The 22,400-nt window shown below is 44.2% G+C and overlaps 1 protein-coding gene across 1 annotated transcript in view; it reads right to left on the bottom strand.

Annotated features, from left to right (window-relative positions):
* Nucleotides 1-22,400, bottom strand: part of LOC121167496 (outer dynein arm-docking complex subunit 2-like) — a 148,228-nt gene that overhangs the window by 45,698 nt on the left and 80,130 nt on the right. Inside the window, exons 12-13 of the mRNA XM_040996937.1 lie at nt 14,963-15,151; nt 6,601-6,822 (exon numbers count right to left, since the gene is read on the bottom strand). Coding sequence (XP_040852871.1) covers nt 6,601-6,822; nt 14,963-15,151 — 411 coding nt within the window. The remainder of the gene's footprint in view (nt 1-6,600; nt 6,823-14,962; nt 15,152-22,400) is intronic.

Below are 22,400 nucleotides of genomic sequence, written 5' to 3'. Positions count from 1 at the left end.
TAGGAAACTGGGCCACCTGGTATACCTGGGTATTTTCTCAGCTAATGGAATGGCCCTCTTTATCTGGCTTGAAATCTGGGATCTTTCTCATCTTCTCCTCTTTTCCTCTCCAAGTAACAGCCACATTCTATTTGTTTGAACAACACCCAGCACATCCCCTGCCTGCTTGTCTCTTCCTTCCTGAAAGCCCACAGACGCTCCCACCAGTAGTTCCGTGATGTCTGGGGCTCACAGTGGGGCAGGAAAGAGGAGAAGAATCTGCTTCCGGCATGTGCACGTGTGCGCCTTGCCTCGCCTGGAGGTCCTGCCTCCGAGTCCCTGGAGAATGATTTTAGAGAAGCGGTCCTGCTCTTCAGTTCCTTCCAGCAGAAATAGCAGGTGGTTGCGAACAGAATGAGAAGATAAGGGATTTTAGGAAAGGTCATGGAAAACAGCTGTTAGGGAAAAACTATACAGGAATAACAAAAATAGCATCAAATTAAACTTGTCCTTTAGTTTCATTTTCTAAGACCTCTTTGAAGTGCCCTTGTAGAAGAAGCAGTGAAGGCCCCAACATGTCTATTGCAGCCCCCAATCCCTGCTCTCTGGATGTGCTTCCTGCACTCCCATCCTTCATCCTGCTTGTCCTCCACCTGCCTGCTTCTCCCAGCACACGGAAACTGTGCGGTATGCCAGCAGGGTTCCAACACTTGGCTCGGCAGGGTACAATTCCCCGGTGACTCTGAGCCAAATACTGACCTGCAGGACAAGAAATCATCGAGAACCACAAATACACCTGGCTCTTACATCACCTGCACCATGGCCTATAAACCACCCCTCGTGTGAACACGTCATAAGCAGTCTAGAAATGCTCTTCTTCAAGGGCATGACAGGCATCTAGCCAGAGGGGCAGAGACCAGGAGCTCCTGTCCATTGGTCTACTCGTCAAAAAGCATGGCAGCCAGACTGGTCCAACCAAGATCAGGAGCCGGGGATTCAGTCCAGGTCTCCCATGTGTGGAGCAGGGACTCAGCCACTCGAGCCCCTTGCCTGCAGCCTCCCGAGGTGCGTGTTAGCAGGAAGCTGTGACCAGGAGCTCAGTCAGCACTTGAACTCAGCACCCTGAAGGGGGATGGAAGCCTTTGTACTGGAATCTTCAGTGATGTCTTCAATACCCACACCCGCCTCTTAGAAAATCACTTATTTGTGGAGGGTGGGGAAGTGAGGAGAGAGAGAGAGATACCTTTTTTCTGTGAACACAATCACACAGAAGTGACAGACTTTTTATCAGTATATAGCAACGTGAAGTTAACATTCAATACATTTTTGCAATTCACTTAAAGAAAAAGTTAGTTTGAAAGATCCTTTCCATGCTAGAAGGAACTAATTTGGTCTGATTTATGTGTCATAGAAACAGATTTGTATTGAAAAGGCTGACATTTTTAAATATAAATTGGGTTTAACTTCAGAAAAATTAACATCGTAGTCTTCGACCAGTATATAGATTTGAAGGATAAATTAAAATAATTGCCTCAAATAATTACCAGTTGACATTTTCAGAGTCATATTCTTCATGTGTTTCATATTTGGCATATCTAGATTTGACTGGGTAGGATTAATTGGGGGTTTTAACTCTTACCTACAAGATCAAACTTCTTTTGGGTGTAGGTACAAAATGTGATAGGCACCAAGTTAAGGTAATCAACAGTGAATTATATTGTACAAGCAAGCAGGGTACACACGCACAGAAAAGTAATATTTAAACCTTGGAGTTTTTTGTTTTCTAATTCAAGAAGCAAAGAGAGTGTTTCTGTTGGCTAGTTCACTCCTCAAATATCCACAGTGGCCTGGCCAAAGCAGCACTTGGGGACTCGACCGAGGTCTCTCCTGGCTGTAGGTAGCAGAAATTCAAGGACTTCAGGTGTCCCTTGCTGACTCCTGGTGTCTGAACAGGCAAAACGAATGGGAGCTGGAGCCGAGAGTCAAGCAGAGGCTCTATGAAACAGACACAGGCTTCCTAACCAGGATCTTAGCTGTTAGGCCAAGTGTCCACCCAGAACATGTGTGTGCACGAGTGAGTGTCTGCGTGCATGTGTGTGTGCAGACACATGAGTGTGTGTGTAACCTGAAAGGCACAGAGAGGGTGTACTTTAGCATGAAGCTGCTTGTAAGAATAGAGAGAGTTGGGTCTTAAACCCGGGCAGTCTTATATGGGAGCAGATATCCCAAATAACATCCTAACCAACATAAAAATGCTCACTCTTTAATACTTTAAGCCAATTATTCTTAATACATATAAGCTGCTCACATGTTCTTTTTGTATTTATTGTCATCTATATACTCGAAGCGCTTTCCGTGGCACAGGTGCAAACCGTCCTGTGCAGCAGTTACAGGGAAAGAAAACCTGGGGGCTGCCTTGACACAGTGAACTCACTGTGTCCTCCATCAGAGCTCCAGGTCAAGTCCCAGATGCTCTGTCCCCAGTACAGCTAATGTGCTCAAAATGGCAGCGGATGACTGAAATACGTAGGCCCCTCCCACCCACGTGACAGACCTGGGTGGCATGCCTGGTTCCTGGTTTGAACCTGGCCCAACTCTGGCTGCCGTAGCCATCTGGTGAGTTCACTCCCGAAACGACCATAACAGCTGTAACTGAGCTGATCTGAAGCCAGAATCCAGGAGCTTCTTCCTGATCTCCCACAAGCATGTAAGGTCCCAAGAACCAGGACCATCCTCCATTATTTTCTCAGGTCATAACCAGGGAGCTGGATGGAAAGTGGAGCAGCCGGGACATGAACCAGCATCCACATGGGATCCCGGTGCACACAAAGGATTAGCTTGTCAGGCCACTACTCAGGCTCCAAAATAAATAAACCTTTTCAGAAGCTTTTTTAACCCTGATGCACACACTTACTAACAAGAAGACTGAATTGTTATTTGTTATCATAGTTCAGACTGTTAGCTCTGAGGGCGTGGAAACTCCAAAGAAATCAACACAAAGTAAAAAAGGCTGGATTAGTTTTAAAAAGTTTCCTGAGTAACTGAGAAAATCCCAGGACCAGAGAGCTTCACTGCTAAATTTCATCAAACCTTCCAGGAAGAAATGACATCAATTCTTCTCAAATTATTTAGAAAAACTTAGAAGAAAGGAACCCTTCAAAACTATTTCTACAAATCCTGGATTACTGTGAGTCCAAGATCAGACAAGGACTTCACAAAAGAAGAAAACCATAAACTAGTGTCTCTGACAAATGTGGGTTGCAAAAATTGTCAACAAAATACTAGCAAATAGAATTCAATAGTTCCTCAGATAATCCACCATGATCACATGGGATTTACACCACACATCCATTAACAAATGTGATGCAGCACTTCAATAGAATGAAGGACCAAAACTATAAGATCAGAGCCGATATTTGGTCCAGAGGCTGGGGCACCCATCCTGCGTGAGCTTCCTGCTAATGCAGACTCCGGGAGGCAGTGGCAATGGCCCACAGAGCTGGGTTTTTGCCATCCACACAGGAAATCTGGATTGAGTTCCCGGCTCCTGGCTTCGATTCCCGCTAGGGCCACTGCAGGCATTTGAGAATGAACCAGTTGATGTGAGCCCTATCTCTGTCTCTTAAATAAATATTTAAAAAAGAAGACCAAGTGATCATCTCAATAGATGCTGGAAAGAGTTCAATTTAAATTCAACTTCTCTATAATAAAAATCAGACTGAATGGGAAAACGCTCAAATCAATTCCACAAAGGTCAGCAACAAGAAGAGGATGTTTTCTGCTCCCATCACTCTTTACTGTGGCACGAGAAATCTTCCTCTGGGGGATAAAGGCAACAGAAAGGGCACCCCAAAACAACGGAGAAGGTCAAGTTATTCCTGTTTGTGGGCAAAATGATTTGTTATCTAGAAAAACCTAGACGCCACCCAAAACCTGATGGAACTTACAAACTCAGCAATGTTTCAAGACACAAAGTCAACATGTAAATATCAGTAACTTTTTAAAAATGCACTAATAATGAAATTGTCAAGAGAGAACTTTAAAAAAGCTATCCCAGCTATAAGAGCTACCAGAAATTAAAACAAAACATCAAGGAATAAATCTAACCAAAGAAATGAATAATCTCTACAGTGAGAGCTGCAAAACACTGATAAAAGAAATTAGAGGCTGCGAAACAGTGAAATGCCCTCTCGCACACACCTTGGAAAAATTAATATTAGAATGTCCATGTTGTCCAATGTAATGGGCAATGTAATTCCTACCAAATTATAGTGATAGTCTTCATAGATCTGGAAAAAAAAAAATCCCAAGCAACTAAATCACAAAGGTTTCTCCATAGCCGAAGAATTCCTAGGCGAAAGAACAAAGTTGAAGGTATTATGATGCCTGACTCCAAAAATGCTTCCAGACGAGGCATTGCCCTGGTGGTTAAGCTGCTGATCAGGACAGCTGCATTCCACAGTGGACTGCCTGGCCTCAGCTCAGACTCCACTTCCACTTCCCGCTTCCTGCTAGCACCTGCTGGGAGGCAGTGGTGATGGTTCCCTGCTACTCCTGTGGGAGACCTGACTGAGCTCCTTGCCTAAGCATGTGCTACAAAGTTATTGTATCTAAAACGGTATGGCATTGGCATAAAAACAAACAGAAACTAACTGCCGTATGTAAAACCAAAAGATTTTGAACAAAGACAGTAACGGTACATACTTGAAAAATGATCCTCTCTTCAACAAACAGTGCTGGGCAAACTAGATTCAGAGAAAACAGACTCCCATTTCTCACCACGAACAAAAATAAACCAAAAACAGATTGGAGATTTGGATGTATGAGCCAAAACTATGGAATTGCTAGAAGACAACACAGGGGAAACACTTAGGCACTAGTCCAGGAAAATATTGGATAGGGGTCCCAAAGGCACAGACAATAAATGCCAAAATTGACAAATAGGACAGTATAACCGAAAAGGTTCTGCACGTTAAAGAAAACAGTGAACAGAGTAAAGAAACAACCTACACAGTGGCAGTAAATATTTGTGAATCATTGACCAAACCTGGCATTAATACCCAGCAGGTAAAAGAAACTCGAACAAATAAACTGCATAAACCCATGCAGTTCAATTTCAAATGAGTAAATGACCCAAACACATATGTCTCAAAAGACACAAGGCCCCATGCAGTAGCCTGCTGGTAAAGTCCTCGCCTTGCATGGGCCAGGATCCCTTATGGGTGCCATTTCTAATCCCGGCAGCCCCGCTTCCCATCCAGCTCCCTGCTTGTGGCCTGGGAAAGCAATCGAGGATGGCCCAAAGCCTTGGGACCCTGCACCTGTGTGGGAGACCCAAAAGAAACTCCTAGCTCCTGACTTCGGATTGGCTCAGCTCTGGCGGTTGCAGCCACTTGGGGAATGAATCATTGCATGGAAGATCTTCCTCTCTGTATATCTGACTTGCCAATAAAAATAAAATGAAAAATCTTTAAAAAACAAAAGTCCACAAAACACGAACAGATACATATAAGGTTAATATCATATCTCCCCTGGGAAATGCAACTCAAAATTAAAACTTCAAAGAAACAAAAAATATCTTTCAGAGAAATAAATGAATAAGGGCAAAAATAAATTCTGATGAGAATGGGGAGAAAGGAGAACTCTTACACATTGTTGAAGAGAATCGAAATTCGCTCAGCCTTGATGGGGAACACTAAAAGACTTCCTGAGGAAACCAGGACTAGCACTCCCATGTGATCCTGCAATCCCCATTACCAGAGAGACAGTCCAAGGAAATGAAAGCAGTACACTGAAATATATCTGCACACTCATTGTTCCTGCAGCAACATTCTTAATACTTGAGACATGGTGACAAAATGGATATAGAAAATCCAGAATATATATACACAATGGAATATTATTCAGCTGCAATAAGACCGGAATGACTCACCTACATCAAACGGACGGAAAGCTGCAGGTCACGATTTTAAAGGAACTACATCAGACACAGAAAGACAAATACTGTGTGTTCTCATTTACATGCGGAATCGACAAGGGGGCACCCATAAAGGCAGGGAATAGAAAAAGACCCCCAGAGCCAGGGAAGGGAGAGGGTGACAGGGTACTGATAGGTCAGGCACAGATTCAGGGGTACTGGAGGGTGGGAGTAGCCTCTGATTAGATATAGTAAGACAGCCATGGTTTTACAACTAACTGACTGTTTTTAAAACAGCTAATAGAGGATTCTGAACGTTTCCCACACAGAAATGATGCCTGAGGTGACAGATGCTGATTGCCCGATGTGACCCCACTGGACACGCGTACTGCTGACATGTCAACACCGTACTCCACAACATCTGCGGCCAGCATGTGTCCACGAAAAACAAAGGGATAGTGAAAAACTACGAAAAACCATTGCCAAGTTGTAGTCTAAGTTCGGTCAGTTCCTCCACTTTTTAGTTGCTACCGTTACTTATTAAGTCATAATAATATTTAATCTGACATATAATTGTATTTTTAAATTTTGAAAAGCTGTCTTTCCACCCAACACAAGCCACAGAAGGCTCCAATGTAGCTGTGAGCGAAGCCCCATCCTTGCCTCCCAGTCTCCCTCGGCCAGACAGGGGCATGCATCACTACCTTCACCGCAGCATTCTCGTGCATGGTGATGCAGTTATTGATGTCTTCTGAGAGCTGGTACAAGGCCTGAGCAGTGGCTCGGTGCACATTGGTGTCGTTGGACTTCAGGTACCGCACAAGGGGGGCTACTGCTCTGTATTCGCCAAAGGCCACTCTATTCCTGCCCCACATGCAGCAACGTGCAATGACTTCTGCCAGGTGCCGCCTCAACTTATCGTTGCTCTGCACAAAGGGAAACAAATGGTGAGCTGTGCATGTGTGCATGGTGACGCTCCTGCGAGGTGCCCTTGTGGCTGTCGCCCACTGAGACAGCGGGTCCCTGAGGTTTTGGCTTGAAGGGACTAGGGTTTGGGTTGATCGCCAGCAGACCACAGCTCAACCCCGAGTTTTCTTTTCAGGAATTGAATGTGGTCAGCTCTTGGAGGCTTATTCGGGTGTCTAACATTCATCGTGTGCCCAAGGACAACACAGAATTAGAAATTAACAAGCTTTTGGCAATGAAAAGGAAGGAAGAAGATTATGTGTTTTGTTAATTTTTTTTTTTTTTTTTTTTTTTTTTTTATTATTGTTGCTTACATTGTATTGTGTAGTACAGTTTCATAGGCGCTGGGGATTCCCCCCACCCCTCCCATACCCCTCCCCCCATGGTGGATTCCTCCACCTTGTTGCATAACCATAGTTCAAGTTCGGTTGAGATTCATTGCTTGCAGACACATGCCTAGCATAAAGTTCAGCGTCTTATTGTCCAGATAAGTTCAGTGGCCTCTTGGGGAGACCTTCTATGGTCTGAAAATAGGTCTAACCGAGTAAAGATCCAGTCAGTTAAAAGCCCCAACGAGGCCACAGTATCAATATACAACATTATGGAATTAATTGACATAGTATTGGGTAAACAATATGTTAAAAATAATGCAAGTTCCCTTCTTCGAAACATCTGGGTTGAGACAGTATCAATGACAGGTTCAAAAAAAAAAAAAAATAACAAACAACCAAACAAAAAATTACAGGTTAAATCAAGGCAAACATGTGGTATCTAATCTTTTGGGATTCGCTCATTTCCCTTAGCATTATAGTTTCCAGTTGTACCCATTTAGCCACAAAGAACTGCATTTTGTTTTTTTTAATAGCTGAGTAGTATTCCATGGAGTAGATGAACCAAAGCTTTCTTATCCAATCTTCTGCTGATGGGCATTTCGGTTGCTTCCATGTTTTTGCAATTACTGATTGTGCTGCAATGAACATAGGGATGCATGTTGGTTTGTCGTAAAACAGGTGTTTTGGATATATTCCTAGGAGTGCTATTGCTGGGTCATATGGTATGCAGATTTTGAGTTGTTTGAGTGTTCTCCAGACTGATTTCCATAAAGGCTGTACCAATTTGCAGCTCCACCAGCAGTGGAGTAGGGTTCCCTTTTCCCCGCATCCTCGCCAGCAAGCGTCGTTGGTGTTCTTGTTTATGTGGGCCAATCTTACTGGTGTTAGGTGGTACCTCATCGATGTTTTAATTTGGATTTCCCTTATTGCTAGGGAGCTGGAACATTTTTTCATATGTTTGTTTGCCATTTGGACTTGTTCCTTTGTGAAATGTTTGCCCATTTCCCGTGCCCATTTCTTGAGTGGCTTGTTTGTTTTGGTTTTTTGGTTGTTTTGAAGTTCTTTATATATCCTGGAAATTAGCCCCCTATCGCCTATATCGTGTGCAAAGATCTTCTCCCACTCTGTGGGTTGCTTTTTTACTTTGTTGATTGTTTCCCTTGCTGTACAGAAGCTTCTTAGTTTGATGAGGTCCCATTTGTTTATTCTGTTCTCAACTGCTATTGCTTTTGGTGTCCTTCTTAGAAAGTCGGGACCTACTCCTAGGTCTTGCAGGGTATTTCCTACATTTTCTTGCAAGAGTTTGAAGGTTTCTGGATGTAGGTTTAGGTCTTTTATCCATGTAGATTGGATCTTAGTGTATGGTGATAGATGTGGGTCTATTTTTTTGTTTCTACAGGCTATCAGCCAGTTGTCCCAACAACATTTACCAAAGAGGCCTTCCCACTTGCTTGAGCTGTCATTGGTCTTTTTGTCAAAGATTAATTGGCTGTATTTGTGTGGGTTCCCTTTTGGTGCTTCTATTCTATTCCATTGATCTTCCTTTCTGTCTTTGTGCCAGTACCAGGCTGTTTTGATAACCACTGCTCTATAGTATGTCCAGAGGTCCGGGATTGTGATTCCCCCTGCTGACTTCTTATTTTTCAGGATGGTTCTAGCTATTCGTGGTTTTTTGTGCTTCCAGATGAACTTTTGAATCATTGTATCCAGTTCCGTGAAGAATGTTTTGGGCAATTTGATTGGAATTGCATTGAAAATGTATATTGCTTGTGGTAGTATAGACATTTTAATGATATTGATTTTGCCTATCCAGGAGCACGGGATGTTATTCCATCTTTTGAGGTTTTGTTCAATTTCCTTTTTAAATAGTTTGTAGTTTTCTTCGAATAGGTCTCCTACGCTTTTGGTTAGATTTATTCCCAAATACTTCATACTTCTCTCTGCTATTTTGAATGGTATCCTGTTGGTTAGATCTTCTTCCATCTTGGTGTTATTTGCGTACACTATGGCTGTTGATTTTCGTTCGTTAATTTTGTACCCCGCCACTCTGCCAAACTCTCGTATAAGTTCTAGCAGTTTCTGTATTGAGTCTCCTGGTTTTTCTATGTATAGGATTATGTCATCTGCATATAGTGAAAGCTTGACTTCTTCGTTTCCTATACGTATGCCTTTGATTTCTTTTTCTTGTCTTATGGCCTCTGCAAGTACCTCTAGGACTATGTTGAATAGCAGTGGTGATAGCGGGCACCCTTGTCTTGTTCCAGATCTCAGTGGGAAGGGTTCTAGCTTTTCTCCATTCAGTATGATACTGGCGTTGGGTTTTTCATAAATTGCTTTGATTATGTTGTGGATTTTCCCATCTATGCCTACTTTGGCTAGAGTTTTTAGCATGAAGAGGTGTTGGATTTTGTCGAAAGCTTTTTCTGCATCTATTGAAACTATTATGTGGTTCTTGTTTTGCTGTTTTTGGATATGGTTTATAACATTTATGGATTTCCGAATGTTGAACCATCCCTGCATCCCAGGGATGAATCCTACTTGATCCGGATGAATGATCTGTCTGATGATTTTTTGAATTCTATTGGCTAGGATTTTGTTGAGAATTTTAGCATCAATGTTCATCAGAGAAATAGGTCTGTAGTTTTCCTTCTCTGATGGTTCTCTGTCCGGTTTTGGGATTAAGGTGATGTTGGCTTCATAGAATGAGTTTGGGAGGGTTGCTTCCTCCTCTATTGTTTTGAAGAGCTTGTAGAGGATTGGGGTTAGTTCTGTTCGGAATGTTTTGTAGAATTCTGTAGTGAAGCCGTCTGGGCCTGGGCTTTTTTTCGTTGGGAGATCCTTGATGACTGTTTCAATCTCTACCTCGGTTATGGGTTTATTTAATTCTGCAGTTGCCTCCGGACTGAGTTTTGGTAAGTGGTGGGAGTCCAAGAACTTTTCTATTTCTTGGTGGTCCTCAAATTTGTGGGAGTACAGTTCTTTGTAGTAATTTCTAATTATTTTCTTAATGATTGCAGTGTCTGTTGTTATGTTGCCTTTTTCATCTTTAATGCTATTAATTCTCACTTTCTCTTGTTTTTTTTTGGTCAATCGGGCCAGTGGAGTGTCTATTTTGTTTATTTTCTCAAAAAACCAACTTTTTGATTTGTTGATTTTATGTATAGTTTTTTTGATTTCTATTTGGTTTATCTCCTCCCTTGTTTTGATGATTTCTTGTTTCCTATTGTGCGTGGGACTCTTCTGCTGCTGTTTTTCCAGATCCTGGAGGTGTGAGGTTAGTTCCTGTATTTGGCGTCTTTCTTGGGCCTTGACATGCGCTCCGATTGCGATGAATCTACCTCGTAGCACTGCTTTGGCGGTGTCCCACAAGTTTTGGAATGTTGTATCAGAGTTTTCATTGGTTTCCATAAATTTTTTGATCTCATCTTTGATTTCTTCTCTGACCCAATGTTCGTTTAATAGCATATTGTTCAATTTCCAAGAGTGCGTATACTTCTTGGGGAGTTTTGAGTTGTTGATTTCCAGTTTCATCCCATGGTGGTCTGAGAGGGTACATGGTATGATACTAATGTTTTGGAAGTTGTTTAGATTCGCTTTATGTCCTATCATGTGGTCGATTCTGGAGAAGGTGCCATGCACCGCTGAGAAGAATGTATAGTCTGTGGCCTTAGGATAAAAAGTTCTATATATGTCTACTAAGTCCAGTTGTTCTATTGTTTGTGTGAGCTCTGTTGTTTCTTTGTTGAGTTTTTGTTTCGTAGACCGGTCCATTGTTGTTAGAGGTGTGTTGAGATCGCCTACAAGAATTGTGCGGGTGTCTATGTCTTCCCTTAAGTCTGTAAGTAATTGCTTTACGTAACTAGGTGCATTAAGATTCGGTGCATAAACATTAATGATGGTGATTGCTTCTTGATGGATCATTCCTTTCACCAGTATAAAATGGCCTTCCCTGTCTCTTTTGATGTTAGTTAGAATGAAATCTATCTCGTCTGAAATTAGGATAGCTACCCCAGCTTTTTTTTCTCGTCCATTAGCGTGAAATATCTTTTTCCATCCCTTCACTTTCAGTTTCTTTGCATCCTTTCTGGTTAGATGCGTTTCTTGTAGGCAACAGATGGTTGGGTCTTGTTTGATGATCCATTCTATTAATCTCTGTCTTTTGATTGGTGAATTTAGACCATTTGTGTTGAGAGTTAAAATTGAGAGGTTGCAATTTTGCCCTGCCATGTGTTTGTGTTGTGTATGTGTTGTTGCCTATGTAGTTGTCTTGTTTGTGCGGCCTTTAGTTTGGAGACCTTCTTATTTGCCAACTTTGTTTGTGATTTGCCTCCTTTTTGTCCGGGACTAGCGCATTTCTAAGGAGACTTTGCAGGGCTGGTTTTGTGTAGACATATTCTTCTAGTTTTTCTTTGCTATTGAAGTATCTGATTTCGTTCTCAAATACAAATGAGATCTTTGCTGGGTAGATTATTTTTGGTTGACAGTTGTTTTGTTTCAGGACTTGGAAGATCTTTGTCCATTCTCTCCTTGCTTGTAGGGTCTCTTCGGAGAAGTCAGCAGTAATTCTGATGGGTTTTCCCCTGTATGTGATCTTTTCTCTACTTCGTACTTGTCTCAGGATTCCTTCTTTGTCTTCATTGGAGTAGAACTTGAGCACCGTGTGTCTGGGTGAAGATCTCTTTGGATCATGTCTGTTGGGAGTTCTCTGTCCATCCTGTATGCGGGGTGGATTCGTGTTCCAAGTGTTTTGGAAGTTTTCCTGTATAATTTCATCAAGCACTGCTTGCATCCCAGATTCTCTTTCTACTCCCTCGGGGAGGCCGATGATCCGAATATTCAATTTTCTAAGGTAATCCTTCATCTCTTGCATCATTTTATTAGTTTTGCTGAGGTTTGTCTCTAGCTGTTTAATTCGCTGGGCACTTTCATTTTGTGTGTCTTCTGTTTCAGAGATCCTTTCCTCTGCCGCATTTATTCTGTTGATGAGGCTTTCAATTTTATTCTCTTGGGCATCCAGTTTGGTTTTGATTTGTTGTATTTCGGTGATTATGCGGTTCTGGTAGTCTTCCAGCTTTGTGTCCACGTCTCTGAGAAATTTTAGCATTATTTTCATCAATTCCTTTGCTGGTAACACGTCCATGTCTTCATCTCGCATCGCCGATATTGATAATGGCTTTTGGCCCATGTTTGGTGGGGTGCTGGCTCTTTCATCTGGAGCACAGCTCTTTCTAGTGGTTTTTCCCATTGCGTTGGTGTATTCTGGTAAGGCAAATGGACCCGTGTGTTGAGGGGCTGTCAGGTGCTTTCCTGTAGAGATTGGAGCCTGCAAGCGTGGTGTTGCCGGGCGTGGTAATTTTCAAGGCACCGTTGGTGCGTTCTCAGGGCCCGGGGCTGTAGAGCACCACCTTGGGGGCCCAGTGGATTCCAGGCACACTCTGGGCACCTCTTCTACAGGTGTGCCACCGCAGGGCGTGGAGGGATGGAGGCGCTCTCTGGGCGCGCCCCCTGCACGGGAATCCACAGGACGTAGAAGGTTTTATGTGCTTTCTCCCTGCGTTCTCCTTGTCAGGGACTGCAGGGTTTTTCAGAGCCCGCCTGGTGTGTCTCCCACACACAAGACTGTGGTTGAGGCACTTTCTGGGCGTGGCTCTTGTGCAGTGATTCCACCACTCGTGGTGTGTGTGTGGCTCCTCCTCACAGGACCGTAGAGGAGGTGTGACCCAGGCGCCTGTTAAAATAACTTCTCAGCGGGATCGCACAGTGCCAGTGTGGCACAGGAGATTTCAGAGCTCTCCCGGTGTGTCGCCTACACTCAGGACTGCGGGGTGGGAGGCGAGGAATGGACAGTTCACACTATGGGAGTGGCATCTGCGTGTCAGGGACACACAGCGCTACACTTCCCAGTTCAGCACCCTCCTGACTCCTGCGCTACGGAGGCGGCTGCTGCAGGCGGGACCGCCTAGCCCAGCCCGGCGCGGCTCTCAGAGTCCTCCTGGTGCTGTCGCCCACCCACAGGGTTTCAGGGTGTCGGGGATTCCAGACTCCCACCAGCAGCCTCCGCGCGCTGAGATGCACTGGCCCACTTAGCGCAGGAAGATCTGAGGCGCTTTCCCGGGACCTTTTCAGCCACCAACACGCACCGCTGTTCCCAAGGCACAGACCTGACAGTTTCAGGTTGCGCCCCTTGTGTTCTCAGAGGCTGGAGCCTCAGCAGGGGGTGGGGAATGCGGAGGCTGCCACGTTAATCCCCAGCTCACCAAAGTCCGGCTGCTGCAGTCTGCTTCTGCTGTTGTTGAAGAATTCCGCCGGCGACGATCCCTCCGATTTCCCTGTCTCCAAGCTGGCCGCGTCTCCCGTCAGGCCGCTCTCAAAGGTGACTCAGCAGGTCTGGAGTGGGATGTCGGCTTCTCTACCTTTGCCCTGCTCCGTTCTCGTTGTTCTTCCGAGTTGTGTGGAACTTTTTGGCTCCACACTGTCCCAGGGAGTTTCACGGACCTCTCCCTACGGTTTCCTGCCGCTCCTCTTCGCTGCCTCTGCAGCACTCTAACCTTCTCTCACTGAACTCTCCCTCATAGCCTTTCTCCTACGTCGGCCATCTTCCCTTCCCTGTTTTGTTAATTTTTAAAGTTTACTGTGTTTTTTTGAAAGGCAGTGAGACAGAGAGAGAGAGAGAGAGAGAGAGATCACCCAACCTTTAGTTCACTCCCCTAATGCTTGCAGTAACCAGGGTGAACAAAGCTGAAGCTGGGAGCTGGGCATTCAACCTGCATCTCCTGTGTGGGTGGTAAAGGCCCAGCACCGGAGCCATCATTTGCTGCCTCCCAAGCGCCACGGTCAGGAAGCTGGAATTGGCAGTGAAGCCAAGACTGGAGCCCAGGCGCTCTGAGCTGGGATGCAGGTGTCCCAGGCAGCGGCTTCACAGTGCCTCCCCATTGTAGAGTCTTGAGGGAATACTTTCCCAAACTGGAATATGTGGATTAAGCTACTCCTTCACCCTAGAAATATTTCTGCATCAGAAATATTCTTTATTTCCCAAGAGGGAGAAAGACAGCACAGCCCACACACTGGCATCTTTTGAGTCTTCCATTATCCTGGTCTTCTTTCTTTTCGTATGTAATGACCTTGTATCGGCAAAATGGAACCAAAGAGCATCCTGCCTGTGTGCATTGACCGGACTAGTCTCTAGATGTGGGCAAGGGCTTGGTGCCTGGCATACGCTCTGAGGAACTAAGTCTTCTCGACCCACCACTAGCCGCTGTCTGCATTTCTGCTCTGTGGCTCTCCTGCCAAGTGGTAGTCCAAACTCTACTCAAATCCTCCTGGTCACAGTGAGGTCATTGTTTCTCCAGGCTGCTTGTTCCATCCGGCCCGGCCCTAGGTAAACAATACAGTGATCGCCAGAGCCTTCTAGCTCAAGAATGCCATCAACTTGCTGGCTTGCACAACTGTCTTCAGAATAATAACGGTGCTGGTGGTAGGGGAGATGATAGCTAGCACTTACATAATAGCACTTCTATGTGTCACCACAGTACCTGCCAGTAGCCTCTATTTTTACAAGGGCCTTGTCTAGGAATGTTTTATAGTTTAAAACACGCTTTTGCATATATGAGTCTCAGGAAAAGCAAATGAGTTGGCCAAAGCCTCCTATCTCGTGAGGGACAGGCAGTGAAGTTCAATCCAGATCACTGGATTTTAAGCTCCTTGCGTGGTGCCGTTGCACCAGAACATCGTGAAACAGAACGCATACAAGAAAATGAGTGTTACTTACTGTGTTGGTCAGTTTGGACAGTAAAGGGACGACCCCATGATCTGTGATGACGGCGAGATTTTCCTGGTCTTTGGCTATGTTGGTAATAGCAGCACATACACTCGCCAGAACTTCCTGGTTATCTGACTTGAGCAAGCTGACGATGAGTTCCAAACCACCGACAAAGGACCGAACCATTTCTCCAGCATCCTAGATGGAAAAGCAGAACTGGGATCAGAAAGAAACCTACGTGTAAAAATCAGAAAGTAGTAACAAAGCTGTGAGGTACATGGTTGTTAGGAAAGAAGCATTCAGTTTAGTTTAGCTCAGTATTATTTATAACACACGTAATTCCCCCATGCATGTGAGTATATTTGGAAGTGAATATACACACACACACACATACATATAACAGACATGCTTGCAAAATTTCATTTCAAAAAATTATCATTTCCAAGTGACTGTGCTGGCTACTGAGAAACAGAAGTTAACAAAATGTAATAGAGTCTTACAGTTTGTGGTAGTTTTGCTTCTTTTTTTTTTTTTTCAGGCCGAGTGACAGGGTGACAGAGGAAAAAGAAATCTTCCATCTGCTGAGTCACTCCTCAAATGACCGGAACAGCTGGCCTGGAATTCCATCCTGGTTTCCCAAGAGAGAGACAGAGGCCTAAAGCACCCGGGTCATCCTCCACTGATTTCCCTAGTACAGCAGCAGGGAGCCGGAATGGAAGTTGAGCAGTTGGCACTTGAATCAGGATTCTGATGTGAGATGCCAGCCCTGCAAGGTCCCAACGTGAACCCTTGTTTTGTTTCATGGTCGCCACTAACACTGATTGGGTTAATGCTGTCTCATCGCTCCTTACTATCACCCACTTGATATACAGCTTGCCCACGTGTGCAAGGGGACACCCTATTTCCTAGATGCAATTCATTCAGGGACATTGAACTTAGAGCCAGTGAGACTGTTACTCAAGCCACAATGCTGATCCAATACCAAGGATGGCACAGGGAGCCTTCTCGCTCAGCAACACCGGGTAGCATTTCAGCTCCATACCTGGAGCCATTTCAAGCAATGACATAATGAAGCCAAAGCACAGGAAAAAAGACGGCCAATCGGAAGCCAGGAGCCAGGAACTTCCTCCAGGTCTCCCACCCGGGTGCAGGGGCCCAAGACTTTTGGCCGTCCTCAACTGCTTTCCCTGGCCACAATCAGGGAGCTGTCACTTGGGGAGTGAATCATCAGATGGAATATCTTTCTCTCTGTCCCCTCCTCCTCTCTGTGTATCTGACTTAGCAATAAAAATAAATAAATCTTACAAAGAAAGAATCACATACAGTCACAGACAGAATCCACACACTTGCACTTTGTATATCAGTCTTTTGTGATAAAAAAAAAAAAGAAGAAAAGAGGGAGGCCAAACAATGGACACTTGTTACCAGGGTGACAGCAGAAAATAGTGCTTTGTTCGATCTCAGCTGGGGTGTGTGTTGGGCAACTTAGCAATTTTTCACCTCTCCATGACCGCGAAAGCAAAGTGGGTACTGATTTGGTGGTGACAAACGCATTTTAACAAGTAGGCAAATCCCTAGATAGAATCTGTGAGTACAAGCATAGACTGTAGCCACTCGTGAGCCATCGTGATGTTTACAGCTTGGGGCAGCTGGGCATTAAACCCTCAAAAGCATAACGAACTGCACTAGGACAGAGGAACAGCCACCATGAGGTCCAGACGTAATGCCCCTCACCCAGGGGAGCCTGACAAAGGCCCCTGGGATTGTGGGCCCCTCCATGTGAGATGGATCTGAGAGGGAGAGTGAGAACATTAACACGTGCGCGGCAGCATGGGAGAAAATGGGACTTGGGCAGTGAGAGGTCTGGGCAGGTTCGGTGAAGAGTGTGAGGTTTCTCTGCAAGGCACGTGGAAACCGTTGAAGAGGTTTCAGTTGTAGGCGTAGGGGAATTTTCTTAGAGAATCCCTTGGGATTAGATGTTGAATCAAGGGAGGAGGCAAAAACACGTGTGGGGCAGTCAGAGGGGATGTGACCAGTCCAGCCAGGAGACGGTGATGAGTTCGGAGGGGAGCAGAAGCACGTGGCCTGGGGAACATTACTGGGGGTGCTTCCCACGGGTGGGTGCATGACGACTCTCAAGCTTTAGTTTTGTTTCTTGGGTGTGAGGTAGGATGGTTTTTGATGAGAGCCTCTAATTTATGTTTAATATATTCGCTCTCATTTTACATCTACACCTATATCTATCTAATTTTAATATATTTGCTTCTTTCCTCTAGAACATTATGGCTTTATTTTTAATTTACTTATTATTTTATGATATAGTTCCATAGGCTCTGGGATTTCCTTCTATGCGCCCCAAATCTCCTCTCCTTCATTGATTTCCCCTAAATTATTACATCAGTGCAGGCCTTCAGAAACAGTCCTAAGTCCATCATTCTTCTATCTATGTGTATCCTGACATTGTAGGTAAGAACAGTGACAGAGAGTCCAGCATCCCATTATCAAAATCTATTTAATAGTTTCACTGGGTCTCCATTTTTTATTAGGAAGTAGAGATGCATATTGTGTTGTATCTTCACATCCGGATGGGAGAGCCTCTATTACACAGTTACTATACATACCCTTTAAATGAAAAGCCACAAAACAAAATCAACAATAGGAAGAGAAATAGAAAATTTACAACAACACGAAGTTAAATAACATATTATTGAATGACCAATGTGTCACTGAAGAAATGAAAAAGAAAATCAAAGACCTTCTTGAAGCAAGCGATGCTATTCACTGACCTATGAGTCAGTGAAGAAATTAGTAAGAAAATATTTAAGAAAGGAAAACAGAAGCAAAATGTCTACAAGATGCTAATAGTTAAAAGGCTTATATTTTAATTGTATGCTACACTGTCACCTTTCCATACTTCCGTGCCTTAAGATGCTACCAAAGCAAAAGGGTGCTGGGCATGGGCTTCTCAGGGACAGCCTTTTGTTTTTTTAATTTTTAAAAAGATTTATTTATTTATTTGGAAGAGTGACTGAAAAGGGGGGAAAGATACAGACTGACAGACTTTCTACCCACTAGTTCACCATACCCCATCCCCAAAATGGTTGCAACAGTCAGTCCAGTTTAGGTCAAATCCAATCCAATAGCCCAGAATTCCACCCAGGTCTTCCATGTGGTTCAGGGGCCCAAGCACTGCTTTCCCAGGCACATTGGCAACAAGTTGGGTAGAGAACAGAGTAGCTGGTGGCTCTGCCTGCTACACCAGAGTAACTGCCTCTCCAGCCCTGATTCATAGGCACAATACATGCCGTCCCAGGGTGATGACAGACAATGGGGCCTGGCCACATCTCCCCTCTTAGGAGGCAAGGAAACGGCCTTTCCCTTCAAAAGGAGCAGAATGAAGATGATGGGTAATTTCCATGAGGGGTTACCATGTGAAGTAAGACCAAGGAAAAGACAGAGAAAAACAACCACCTCGCGGTCACGTGAGGGCAGGGCAACCGGACCCACCTGCCTACAAGGCAGAAGAGAGCTGGGCGAAGCCACAACAGGAGAAAAACAACCCCAAGAGGAACAAAACGTATCACTTACAATGATTAAAGCTTATCAATTGTCTCATTAAGAAAAAAATAAAGAAAAATTAAAAGACTTCCACAAAGAGTTAAAACCGGAAAAAGTGTGTGTGTGTGTAAATTAGAAAACCAGAAGAAATGCAGCAATGAAAAGATAGATAAATGGGTGATTTATGTAAATAAATAGATATATGAATCCTGTAAAATGATGGAAAAAAAATTCCTAAAAGAAAAATCCAAGGGGACAAATCTAGCATACAAAAAAAAAAAAAAAAAAAAACAGAAGAAAGGAGAAGAGTAGAGAAAGACAAAAAGAAGAAATAGAATTCAAGAAAAGGTTCATTCTCTTGGAAGCATTGTCTCACAGATCTGGGAAAACTGACTGCAAACAGAACTATACATTCTAGCACGATGTTGGACTTTTTTAAAAAAAGTACTTTGGTCATCCAAGCAAAAAGACCAACTCATCTGCAAGGAAAAGAAGATGTTGTCATCAAACCTTTCCATAGCAACATCCCGGTGACTCACTCAAGGAGAGGAAACGCGAGGCCAAGGCTGTGGCGTGGAAGCACAGCGTGAAGCTCTCCCAGCCATCAGAGACCTCAGGGAATGACAACCCCGAGGCTGCTCCCGCGTGGGACCTCCTGGAGCATGGGCATCACACCTCCAGAGTGCCCACAGGGACGTGACCAAGCACCACCACTTGGCCTCCTTCAGGATAACGTCACAGCCAAGCGCTGTCCCAGTCTGGCTTGCTTTTTTTTTTTTTTCTCCCAGTGTTGTGTTGGGCCTAACTGGTACCTCCTAAATGTGGTTCTGCAAGAGCCACCGGCTTCTCCATCTTTGCCATGTCAGTTTCCTCACCTGGCTGCTCTGCCATAATCTCACACACTCTGATCTTTCAACACCAGCTCAAAGAACATCTCTCACGAGCCTCGCCCTCTCTCCTTTCCACAGTGCTGGTCACACCCTGTTCTCCAGACTCTCGTGTTTGTCTCTAAAATCCATTTCTCCACTCTCCTTTGGTTGCTAAGCTCTGGTTCTGAGTGTCTGCCACATACATACAGGTGTTACGGGAAAGTGCACTGAATCCCAGTGGTAATTCTTACCCACCTACAAGCTCACTGGAAGTCTCATTACACTTGCCAATCATTATTTAGCGAACCAATTACAGCCAGTGAGGTCTGAGATGATGTTTCTCAGGAATATTCTTGGAAAGTTTTCCTGCTTATAAGGAAAAAAAAAAAATCATTGCAAGTCACACCGGGAAGGGAAAAACAGGAAGTTCCAGAAAAGAGCCTTGGTCCTTAATGAAGCTGTGATGCTGTTGTGTTAGCTCATTCCGAAATCTGATCAGCCATTCACAAGGAAGGCATTTGCAGCCCTGTGCATGCTTCCTGTATTAAGAACATAAAAATACCTGGTCTTGTTCTCTGATTCTCACCTGAAGTATAGGCCTGCATTGGAATATTTGTTGGATATTTAATAAATGTTTGTTGAGGGCTGGGCGGTGCGGCCTAGCAGCTAAAGGCCTCACCTTGAATGCACCTGGATCCCATATGGGCACCATTTCTAATCCCAGCAGCTCCACTTCCCATCCAGCTCCCTGCTTGTGGCCTGGGAAAGCAGTCGAGGACGGCCCAAAGCCTTGGGACCCTGCACCTGTGTGGGATACCCGGAAGAAGTTCCTGGATCCTGGCTTTGGATCGGCATAGCATCGGCCGTTGCGCTCACTTGGGGAGTGAATCATCAGACAGAAGATCTTCCTCTCTGTCTCTCCTCCTCTCTGTATATTTGACTTTCCAATAAATAAATAATCTTTAAAAAAAATAAATGTTAGTTGAATTGTGGAGAAAACGAAAAATATTTAAGATACTTACCCCAAGTCACCAAAACTAGAGAAAAAAAAAATTAATTCTGTAAGTGGGTAAGACTGGTTCAACAGGCCACGTATCAAACCAGTCAGTCCCCCATGGGGTCTAACAACTCGCACTTTTTTCACTGTCCCATCACTTGGGGACACAGCCAAGGTACCACACTGGGAAGAGAGACAAAACTGAGTGTATTTGCGTGTGATCCAAGAGCTTGCTAAAGTGCGTGGTAGGAGACACAGGGCGCCAAGGTTTGACTCAGTGAGATCACTGGCCTAGCTCACTGAGGTCCCGTAATGTTTACTATTCAGGCACAGCAGAAGGGTAGACTCAGAAGCCTGTAGGCCCCTCCAAAGTTTGTTGACATGTTTGGAAGGTGAGATTTCTTTCTTTTCTTTTTTCATTCTCTTTTTAGCTTTAAAGATTTTAAACAAATGACGTCTTGCCTAGCACGGAAAGGCAGACAGTATATTCAAGGATGGAAAAAGTAATGACCCTGCCAAAACTGTCTTTCACCAATGCTAAACGACTGGGCAAATTCACCACATTTTCCACCTTCTCACATATCTTAAAAATTAGCTTGGACCAATTTCACCACTGGCATAATACTGGTTGTCCACAATTCAAAGGTGCATCAGTAGCGAGTCACAATTGCCTAACTCTTTGCAGTTTATAAGGGACTTTCCTCATGCATTCCTCACCTGGGCCTCATGGCATCAGTGGAAGGAGGCAAAGCATCCTCATTTGATAGACCCCAAAGCTTCCGGTTCATTGACAGTCAGAGACAAAACTAAAAGCTTTAGCCTGCTTTTCGGCTTCTCCATTGTCCACTGCATTCTCAGCCTTGGAGCTACACTGGTGTCTATGACACTAAATCTAGATTACAGGTAACCCAAAGAATCTTCACGATGGATGGGACTAAAAATTGTAAGGGCCCAGCATGATAGTGTAGTGGTTAAAGTCCTTGCCTTGAACGCGCCAGGATCCCATATGGTCACCGGTTCTAATCCCAGCAGCCCTACTTCCCATCCAGCTCCCTGTCTGTGACCTGGGAAAGCAGTAGAGGACAGCCCAAAGTCTTGGGACCCTGCACCTGTGTGGGAGACCCAGGAGAGCTTCTGGCTCTGGGCTTCGGATTGGCGCAGCACCAGCCATTGTGGTCACTTGGGCAGTGAACCATTGGATGGAAGATCCTCCTCTCTGTCTCTCCTCCTCTCTGTATATCTGCCTTTCTAACAAAAATAAATAAAAATCTTTAAAAAAAAATCCAAAGGAGATGAAGTTACTACTGTGCCAATGATACTTCCTCAGACGAACAAAAGTAGTCACTAAGAGATTATGAAACACCTCCATCATGCTATTAAACGGATGGCTGAATACCTTAGGAAAAAATGTCAGGCACAAATTAAAATCAAGCAGAATACACCAGTAAGATGAAAAATACAACCAGGGAAAGAAATGACATTTGGTTAAAACTTAACTAATAGGAAAATATTAAGACATTATTTACAGATGAATGAATAAAACAGAAAACTGGGTATTTTGGCATAGAGCAACCAAATTAATGGGTATGAAATTCATTCTTTTGCCTCCAGCAAAAAAAACCTGGCTGTCTTCTCATGAGGCGAAACGCACACAATGTGACTTTAAAACCCACTTTAAAACAGCGCAGGAGTTAAGACAAAAAATATAACCGGAGAAACTACACAAAACTACTGTGCACTATATGAAGAGACTTGCGTAAGGCAGTATTTGAAAAAGTTCTTAAAATAGCACATTGCACTTAAAGTTTTTTTTTTTCCAAAATCCCTACATTCACATTAGAAGTATCATGCCAGAGAAACCAGAACTAGGACAGGCAAATTTTGTCCTGAAACGGTGTGCAGTGAATGAAATTCTTTAAGAATTCCCTGTAGAACCTTCGCAGATGCAAGCAGAACAGGGAGCCTGTTTGTGGGGGGTGACACCGGGGCTGCTCCTAGCCATCCCCAGGTTCCCAGAGAATCC

The sequence above is a fragment of the Ochotona curzoniae genome, unplaced genomic scaffold, assembly GCF_017591425.1.
Source record: "Ochotona curzoniae isolate NIBS_2020 unplaced genomic scaffold, NIBS_Ocur_1.0 patch378, whole genome shotgun sequence".
NCBI lineage: Eukaryota > Metazoa > Chordata > Mammalia > Lagomorpha > Ochotonidae > Ochotona > Ochotona curzoniae.
The sequence above is the reverse complement of the archived record's forward strand: the minus strand, read 5'-3'. Positions and strand labels throughout refer to the sequence as shown.